Source organism: Pararge aegeria, chromosome 13 (assembly GCF_905163445.1).
Source record: "Pararge aegeria chromosome 13, ilParAegt1.1, whole genome shotgun sequence".
Lineage (NCBI taxonomy): Eukaryota > Metazoa > Arthropoda > Insecta > Lepidoptera > Nymphalidae > Pararge > Pararge aegeria.
Window position 1 is genome coordinate 16,548,869 of NC_053192.1, and position 10,541 is coordinate 16,559,409.

The 10,541-nt window shown below is 36.3% G+C and overlaps 1 protein-coding gene across 2 annotated transcripts; it reads left to right on the forward strand.

The window, feature by feature from the left end:
* Nucleotides 1-580: 580 nt before the first annotated feature.
* LOC120629001 (CTD nuclear envelope phosphatase 1 homolog) lies at nt 581-10,153 on the forward strand. 2 transcript variants are annotated; one of them, XM_039897717.1, is made up of 7 exons: nt 581-807; nt 892-958; nt 3,598-3,788; nt 4,614-4,726; nt 5,730-5,845; nt 7,733-7,884; nt 8,372-10,153. In XM_039897717.1, exons 1-6 carry the CDS (start codon nt 709-711, stop codon nt 7,876-7,878), a joined length of 732 nt encoding a protein of 243 aa, XP_039753651.1. In that variant the 5' UTR covers nt 581-708; the 3' UTR covers nt 7,879-7,884; nt 8,372-10,153. The 2 variants fall into 2 exon arrangements, with proteins under 2 accessions (XP_039753651.1, XP_039753652.1); XM_039897718.1 differs by having other exon boundaries at nt 7,733-7,874.
* The last annotated feature ends 388 nt before the right edge of the window (nt 10,154-10,541 follow it).

Below are 10,541 nucleotides of genomic sequence, written 5' to 3' on the forward strand. Positions count from 1 at the left end.
GAGGGTAGAGGTAAGGAGAGTCATCTTATATGGGAGAAAAGTTGAAAAAGTGTCCAGTGTATGCGCTAAATAACAGTTCAAAAATCCTCCACAATGGCGCTGGTGGATGCACAGGGTATGGTATGAATGAAGCAATCGTAGATGAATTGAAGTATGCCGAGTTAAAAAATTTAATGTCATTATCGACTAAAGTAGTTAATTATTGAGAATTTCAACAACTTACGTTGTACAAGATATTGTGGTAAATATAACCTTACTTCCTTGTATCTCCATACTTCCTTGTTTATTTTTCAAACCTACTCTAACAATATTTATATTTGGCGCTTCTTTTAAGAGTTACCCTGATGCAAATGTGGCGCTATCCTAATTTAATACATTTTGACGACACTTTTTCATATACACAGATGACTCTCCTTACCTCTACCCTCCATAGTCTTATCATAAAGCCCATTCAAATAATATACAATGAATTTTTCGTAATGTTTTTTTCTGTACAACACTAGAGCACAGACAATATGGATAAGGAAAGTGCAATAATTTTGTCTATGGTACTAGATTTGGGTCGATTATGTCATGGCGGGTTAGATGTTTCGGCACTCGGTTTCGTTGAATTTGCTTTGAATTACGCCGTCAATGATCTCGTTCGGTCCTTTATTGTTTAACAGTCACGGTACCTGTATATTAGTAATCGTTTCATAAACATTTCAAATGCTGAAACAATTGCAAATGGGCCTTCGCGCGTTCATGCTAATCGCTTCCAAAGTATGGAGTTGTTTTTGTTATATGTTTAGAAAGCAATATCGAGCGGTAAATATAAAACTATTTGTGTTGTTTACGTGAAATTTAAATGTATTTTCAAGTAATGTGTCTCACGTGGCGTTTGCTTTTCAGTTGGCTCAATACCAGTCCGTCAAATATGAAATTTATCCACTTTCCCCGGTTTCTCGACACAGGCTGAGTAAGTACGAACAGATTTTATCAATAATCTCCCAAGATATGCGACTGTAAACAGTTAACGCGGACGTACGGACGTGTTATCATTTACATCCTTGTCTATTTATAGCAGTATCTATCTTGTATCCCTTCACCAATAAACATGTCATTATTATCAACAAATACGTACAAAATACGTTAACATCTTAACATATGGGCACCAAGTGTGTATCAATTCGTGCCACATGCTGGTTCTTAAGAGTGATAATGTTTGTTAAACATTTCACAAAAGCTGTATGAAATTAGCAAATTATATATCTTTGCACCTTTATATATATATACAAACACAACTTCAGTGACGCTATTACCCTACCATCAGGATATATTATTAAACATAAACTGCTGAGTTTGTGCAGATATCTGCTCTTACTTTGTCAAAGAGCCAGTAGAAGAAAGAATTTTTGATATGAAGTATATTTTTGGATGGTTCACAATTTATATCTGTGAGAGTGCAAAGTCAAAGTAAGATACTTTTAGAAACTACATACATCTTTTATTGTATTGTGTTTATTTAAGGGACAACTGCCATTGCCAGATAGGTGATCTATCCTATGTAAGGATTATTACCTTATTCCTCTAATACTGGTGTCATGGCAGCATCTCCCCCTGAAACCTACCAGTTTCAATTGTGAACCTAACAATATCCCTGACGGAGAGGTCTTCTTCATGATGAAGTGAAAGCTGGTTTCCACCTCACCAAATTCTGGACATGATGGAACTTCTATAACTCTCAATATTGTTAGGTTAGATTGAGTAAATCTGGTAGTGGTCCATGGGGCAGCAATTGAGAAGAGTATCAGTGAATGTCAGACATCATTGTTATCCTATTAATAGCCAGTGGTGTGCATAGAGGGTATGCAGATGATACAAAAAAAGCGTGTTAAGTCCTCTATGCACACCACTGCTCACTGCCCCCTCTCATAACAGAAAGTAATTCAGAGTATAGACCCACAATAATGCTCTAATGCGAGTTTTCAATGAACCAGAAGAAGAGTCTTCCTGTGATCTTAAAGACACAAAAGCCAAATAAAAGTGTTCAGAAGAAAAACATATTTATTAAACTGTATTGTTGTAAAGATATGATACTGCACTACACACTCTCCAAAGAACAGAAGTATTGCATATAGCCTTTTTTTATTTTCAACCCAACTACCCACGGCAGGTATCAGATTATGTGGGATTGTTCAACATATACTCTGGAATCTCATGAGATTATACCAGTACTGGGCATCCCCCCTAAAATGGTCTCCCAAAACTTATGCACTACAAGATGAGGCAATTTGACCGCCATTCGAGGAAATAGTTCTCTACCCATAAAACATGAGGGTTTTCTAAGGAGGATAACAGTTCTTAATCTTCAAACAAATTTCAGGGAACCTCTGAATGCAAGTGGAATATGAGATGGACTCATGTGGTGTTTGCACTACATAAGACCTATGTCCAATAATAATGATTGTAGCCATCATGACCATTGTGTAAATTTTTTAAGGTCATGCCTGCTTTACCCCACCAACTCACATAGGAGTGGTGCCCAGCCACAAGCCATTATAACTCTGGTGGTGATTATGACTGCTTTAGTATCTGTTTAGTACTCACAATGCAGTAAGTAATGCAGATTGATGACTAGGACTTCATTTAAAATGACCAAGTGTAAAATTAATTGATTAAAATAATGTTGTTTGTATTTAGTTTTATCGGAACCAGGAAAACACTGTGTGAATTAGCTTATTGTGTTTGCAATTTATTTAATAGGTAAATGAAAATCTTTCTAGACAAGTTCTCCAATAACTATGAAACTTCAGAAAAGGCAAGACATAAATAAGTTCTTGCCTATTCCGATGGCTTAAAAAGATTGAGCTAGTTAATGGCAGGCAGTAATGCTTAGTGATTTAGCTTTCTGTTCTGATGCAGTACATAAACTAGTTGAGGGATGACTGCCCCATACCTTAAAAATGAGTTAATACTCTTCCATTTTAGACTGCATTGTTATATGTTACCTCATTGTACATATATATTTATAGTAACAACAGTCACAAGGTATCTAAGCAACCATGCCTCAACCTAGTACTCTATTTGATTGCTCATTGATGGGCTCAAAGATACAATAAACTTACAAGTGCAAGCCCATATATACCAATAATATAAATGTGGGTGTATGTTTTGTTTATTTATTTGTTACCAATGTACCGCACAACCTATAAAACCATGAAAGCGAAATTTAAAATGAAATGTATTGTATGAAAATTATTGGTGTCACATCAATAGGATACTTGCATCTCTCATGAATGCAATACAACATTCATTATTTTGGAAAAGTTACTCTAGCTTTGCTTTAAAGTGGTATTGGGTGGGACACATCTAAACATCTGAGAACCCATCACAATACAGATTTAGGTACCAACATGCTGGTATGGCAACCTCTAAATAGATTGACAATATTGCACGAGCACTATTGAGTGTTATCAACACTGGAATTCAGGTATTGCTTAAAAAGAACTGTATCCACCAGTGATTGTCTGTCTGTTGAGATAAAAATTGTATATCTTGTCCATTCTATGGTATAGTACACAAAAGCTAACTTGTCATCAAATATCTTGTTCGCAGGTTTAGTCAAAAGAAAAATGTTAGTCCTAGACTTGGATGAGACACTCATACACTCGCACCACGATGCGATGCTGCGGCCGACAGTGAAGCCGGGCACGCCACCGGACTTCGTGCTTAAGGTCACCATAGACAAACACCCCGTCAGATTCCTCGTGCACAAACGGCCGCACGTCGATTACTTCTTGGACATAGTGAGTACATACCTTCACTTTATGTTCTCTTATAGCCTTAGTACGAGATTTGCTCGCTCGCAATGGAAGAGTCGTTTTCGCAAACTCTATACAGTCAAAGTAAAATAAGTCTAATTTGTCTAGAGTTAGAGTCGCAAATCCCGTACCGTATCTGAATTTAATGTTCGACAAAACAATAGTAATAAGGTTTATTTTAATCTCATGTTCAATACTTCTCTTGCACTTAGGGTACTTGTATAAAGTTTGTTTATTTTCTACACTTGCAAGGGGCCATCTGGAAATTTATGTCATCATCATCATCATTGGCACTACATCCCTTTGGGGGCCAGGGCTTTTGCTCTTGCCGATTTCTCCACCTATTGTGCCCATGTCCAAAAGTTTCGCATGCCGATGGCTTCTGTATCCCGGTCTGCTGCATCTATCTAGCGCAATTTTTGTTTATGTAGTTCGGAATTATGTCTGGTCTGATCTGGTCTGGATTGGTCTTGTCTGGTGGTAGGCTTCGGCCGTGGCTAGTAACCACAACACAAAGACAAGCAGCTAAGCGATACAGCGTTCCGTTACGATACTCCTTATAAACGTTTCTGATACGTACCGCTAAGATGTGGAATGCCCTACCGGCAAATAGTAAACCTGCCACCTATAGTTTGAGTACCTTCAAGGCTAGAGGGAATAGGCTTTTTCTAAGCGTGCTCCAACCTAGACCTCATCATTGCTTTCTATGATGGCATGATTGTCGTCAAGCGCTGGCCTATATTTAATTTAAAAAAAACGCGACAAAAATGTGTTGAATCCTTATTATAATTTTGTCATTTATTTTTGCAGGTATCGCAGTGGTATGAGTTAGTAGTGTTTACAGCGTCGATGGAGATATACGGCGCGGCCGTCGCCGATAAACTAGACAACGGCCGAGGGATTCTGCGGAGGCGGTTTTACAGGTACCGTATCTCTTGAACTTACAGTTGACACTGAGGACAAATGAGTATATCGAAGTTAAAATTGCAGTCATTTATTTTAAAATCACAAACAGATACATCAGTTTTGTTTATTTGTGTAGTAAACTTGAAATCTCTTTATTTCAAATAGTTTTATTAGTCTCTTTTGAATTGCTCGTACAGTTCCAAATGCAAGGTGTGTTCGGAAGCTCAACAAAAAACGGAGTTAAAAAGTCTTAAAGACTCCCAGTATACGTAATGTGATGGTCAAACTTTTTCATCGTTATGTGCATTTTTTTAACCAATTTAAATAACACTTGCTTTAACGTTGAGGGAATTTGCATGAGAGTTCTGCATAACGTTCTCAAAGGCGTGTGAATTCTACCAATCACACAAGGCAAGCAAGCGAGGCCAGTATAGGGCTTATAGCCTTCTTATTCTAAGACAAGACCTGTGCCCTGTAGTTGATATATGGTACCTAAAGTACTTATCTAAGTATGAGTACTTTACGTAGGTAGGATAGGTTAAGGTAGTTATTTCAGTGTCTCAACAACCATCAGGTCAAAGTCAAAGTCAAAAATATCTTTATTCAAGTAGGCCCATAGGTGGCACTTTGGTGGGTACATAAGAATTTCACAGTAGTGAGATGATGGCGATAACCACATTTGTAAACTTAAAACTAAAGCTAAAGGGTTCCAAACGCGTCCTGGTCTAAGAAGAAGCACACAACAAACTTAGCCGGGTGTTTTTTTTTTTTTTTGTTATCACCATCTCACAACGTCATTTAAAATTATAAGAAGAGCAACCTGGTTAGAGCAATAATTCACACCCAAGCTTTTTTATTGATTACATAGTCCTTTATACTCTAATAAGACCTTTCTATAAGCTTACGTTTAATACAAACTTTGAACTTTTTAAGAGACATCTCCGGTCGGTCCGACGGTCAAATTGACCCTCCAAGAAGAAGTTACTATGAAATTGATAAAAATCGTAATGGTATTTCCAGACAGCACTGCACAGCGGAGCACGGCTCCTACACAAAGAACCTGTCGTCGATATGCGACGACCTCAACAGGGTGTTCATCCTGGACAATTCGCCCGGCGCCTACCGGGACTTCCCAGGTATATATATAAATAAATAAATAAATATACTACGACAATACACACATCGCCATCTAGCCCCGAAGAAAGCGTAGCTTGTGTTATGAGTACTTAGATAGCTGATGAAATGAATCTAGAAGTGCTAACCTTTTTTGTAGATAAGGATTGCTATCATATTAACATCAAGCATAAGACATTTTTTTTTCAATTTGCAATCGTTCTTCCAAGCTACAAAAGAATTATGGTTTAGAGCATAATTTCATGGTTGATTTCATTGGGCAGTGGTACAATGATGATTATTTTATCCACGACTCCGTATGGTTTCTAATAAGACCAGCGCTATGGCTTTGGTCTCTAAGGCGTAGCGTATATACACGGAGCGGATGCGTATACACACACATTTTATTTAATTTTGTTCATTTAAAAAATGTTCTTTATGTATTCCTGTGGTTCCCAAAACAAGCATTTTTCTTTCTTTCTATACAACCTATCTTAACTTAAATTCAAATTCATTTATTTCAAGTAGGCCTACTTTATAAGCACTTTTGAAACGTCAAGTATGTTTGTAGTGACTCTACCTCTTAAGTAACGCATAATCTTTCTTTGCAATCATCCTTGGTTTTTCACAAAGAATTATATTATCCTACGTCGACACAACAAGATAAGGAAATATACATTTAGAAGTAGCATAAAATAGAATTACGATACAAAAGATGGCCTTATCGCTTGGCACCAATCTCTGCCTACGTTCCTGATATTATGGTAATTCTTAAGTTGAATGTCAACTCGAGAATTACCATAATATGAGGAACGTGTAGGTGATGCATAATTTCTTGTAACAACTTTTTGTACACCTACATTTGAATATATTACTGCCCGTTGCCACTAACGAAGAACAATTCAATACCTAAATAAGTAACGGCTTATCTAAGGTGATTCTCGAGCATACATCAACCGTTCACAAATAGCTATCACCTAAGAGTTGGTGAAACGTTTTTTTTTCTATAGACATCGTCTAAATCATTTGGCATTCGATTCAGGCAGAGGTTGAGTGAAAACGCGTTTAGATTCAAGTATAATATAGAAAGGCAATGAGATATACTACTTTTCAACTTTATTTTGAAAGACAACTCACAGTGTCTATTACTTATTTATTAGGTTCGCCAACAGATTATAAACTGAAACTAGCTTAGGAACTACATTGAGAAGCATAAAATTATAGTGTAAACCCAACTACTGGCAAACCGGCATGTGTATCTGGAAGCAATACAAGTGCTTGTTTGCAAGTTTCGTTATATTAACCGATTACCGGCCAACTAAAGGGTCTCCTACCACACTGAGAAGAGGTTAAGGCCGCCGCACGCCGGCCCAGAGCGGATTGGTGGACTCCACACACCTTTGAGAACATCATCGAGAACAGGAATGCCGGTTTCCTCACGATGTTTTCCATCACCTTTGAAGCAAGTGATATTTGAATTGCTTAAAACGTACGTAACTAAAAGTTAGAGCTGGGATTTGAACTCTGCCCCCCGAAAGTTTAATCGAGCTCCTACCACTGGGCTATCACCGCTTCCGTGATTCGCAAGTTTACAATGATGTTATTGTTAAGAAAAACTATATAATAATAATAAATTTTTTTTATTTTTTATTTGGTAACTATGACCCATGTACACTATTACATAACAGAAAAATTAAAAACTAAACTAAATTCGAAAAACTTACATGAAATAATAATATGTAATATACAAAAAGTTATAAATTAGAATTTCTGCGTCCAGGCAGCCATACGTGGAGTTTAATATAAATAATGCAGTTGAAAACAGATACAAAAAAATGTATATACCATCTAAAGTTAAAAGTGCCAAACGAAGTGGATAACTAGCATGATTTGTCCATTATTTTTGACAGATAACGCGATACCCATAAAATCGTGGTTCTCGGACCCGCTGGACGTGGCCCTGCTCAACCTGCTGCCAGTGCTAGACGCGTTGCGCTTCACGCACGACGTACGCTCCGTGCTGTCGCGCAACCTACACCTGCATCGCCTCTGGTAGCGACCCGTACGTATGTTGCTAGACAATAAGCCACCCATACAGGTGTGCTACTCGGGCCCGCTGGACGTGGCCTTGACAACTGGCCAGTGCAGTCCGGCAACCTACACCTGCGTCGCCTCTGGCAGCGAACCGTACCTATTTTGCCAGAGAACTAGCTTCCCATAGAAGCGTGCTGCTCGCTGGACGTGGCCCTGCCAACCTGCTGGCCGTGCTGTCGCACAAACTACTCCTGCGTCGACTCTGGTAGCGAACCGTACGTATTTTGCCTGATAACAAGCAACCCATAGAAGCGTGCTGCTCGCTGGACGTGGCCCTGCCAACTTGCTTCCAGTGCTCTAAATATACTCGAATCACAAACAACCCTGCTCTCTTAAAGGTTCCCAAATAATATGACGTCACGAAAAATAAAATATGGCTGAAATCTAATGACAGCTCAACACTCATCAGTTTATTTAGTTACCTACCCTTATGTGAGAATTTTCTTTTTTTCCAGATGAATACCGGCTTTTGTACAAATTGAAAGGAGGCAGTAGCGCTTCCGGATCCTATTTATTATTATTTTTTCACTCGTTAGGACCTTCAGCGCTTCTATTCAAATATACATATAGATTTAATATAGTTAAAAAATGTTTTTTTTTAAGTTTTGTTTTTAAATAAACAGTGATTAGTGTATAAATAATAATAATAATTAATATACTTAGGCAGTATATTAAGTCACCTACGTATGTAGGGTTGAGGGGTCGTTTTTGAAACACCCCGTTAATATCTATGGACTTTGTATGCGTGAGTCTCTTTCGCGCGTACGCGTTGAAGGAGACAGCTGTTTTCTATATCAGGTTTTTTAAGTGTAGCGTATAGACATCCAAAGCACCAGTTCGACCTGATCTCTCCGTGACTAAAATTAGTTCCTATAACCAGTCCTTCTTAATTTGATAGATAATGCCCCCTAATAGGCAGTTGGTGGTATTTAATTAGAGGGAAAATAGGGGACACTGAGACATAACAGAAATCCAAAAAAAATGGTTATTTTATTTTCTATATTTCTTACTACAATTTGTTAGCATAATTTTACTAGAAAAACGATGCTTTAATAATTTAGTTGTTACATATTAGTCGTGTACGTAAATTAAATAATTCAATCTAGATTTTAAGGTGATAAAATTATGTAATATGACGATGTGCATAAATAACATACACCTTAGAAAAATTCTACACAAATAAAGGGAATCATATACAACGTTAAGTAATTACGAGTTTTTTTTTTCGGTAACTAAGGTCACTCAGCCCTATTTTCTAACTTAACTTGTTTTTTTTTACGGCGGCGGCTTTTAAAATTTTACGGCGTCAGTTGTTATTCTTAAATCAAACTAAATTGCATTTTGTGAGCGACGTATTACACTATTTAATCGTCGTTTACAAATTCATATTTAGCATTTCTGTGTTATGGAGAGACCAGGTTTCAAGTGTTCAAATTTCAAATGTTGTTTGAAATTAATTAGTCAATACTAATATTATAAGTAAATAATATTACCTAACTAAATCTTCTAGAGGAACTGTTTGTTTTTAATAAATAAAAATGCAATACTTTTTAAAGAAACCCCACCCCACCTTAAAATATTAAGCTCAAAATGCGTATAATATCATTAGAATTAAATGAATTTTACTTCATTTTTTCGAATGATAATAGTACGTAAATTGTTCTACATACTGCCTATTAAAGGGTACGACTATGAATTTTTATATTGACCATTTTGCTTAATGGTTTAGTAAAAAAATTGTAGTACCAGACATTTTTTCGTTAGAAATCTGTTCTTAAGCCTAGCATATCATAAAGTTAAGTGACAACAGAGTGGTCCTGTAACTCCTTTGCCCCACTTACGCCACTGCACACGTCAATCTTGAATATTATTATCATTTTTACTTTGATACTGACGTCTTGATGTAATCGAGTAGCCTCCGAACATTCACATTATTTTCTATGAAATAAATTCCTTCACTCCACAGGTGAATAGTAAATTCGATCATTTAATATATTATCATACTGAATGATAAATCCGGCTCGAAGGACCAAAAATGTATGGCAGAGTACAGTGTATGGTAATGATTGCAATGCATGCCTAATGCATGTTAATGTATGTTTCAAAGCAAAAATTGCAAGACATCAAATACTTCAATGATGTTAAACAAACTCTCAATAACTTCAGCATAAACATTAAGAAGTTTGATACGAAAAGCGTTCTTATGTATATTTATGTAAATCTAATGCATCCAGCATTATATTAATAATAAATTTCAAAATCCTTAACTAAACTTTGATATATTTGATTGATTGTTTATTTATTTTTAATTTTTAACTGATATGCAAATTTATTAATTTGCAGGTCGTTATTAGGGCTATACTTATCCTGTATTTATTAAATAATTAATATATACGCATTGTGAGTTTAATAATATACAAAAGTTCAGATTTTTACACTAATTCTAATTTCCATATATATAAAACTCGATCATATTATTATGAATTTTAACCCAGTACCGTTACTTAGACCAAAAAACCTTTTATTTCATGGAGTATATCCGGAATCCTGTGAATTATGTATGATTTCTTAAATCAGTGCAAATTTTTTATGTTCCCATATATTATTATTATGTATAAACATGAA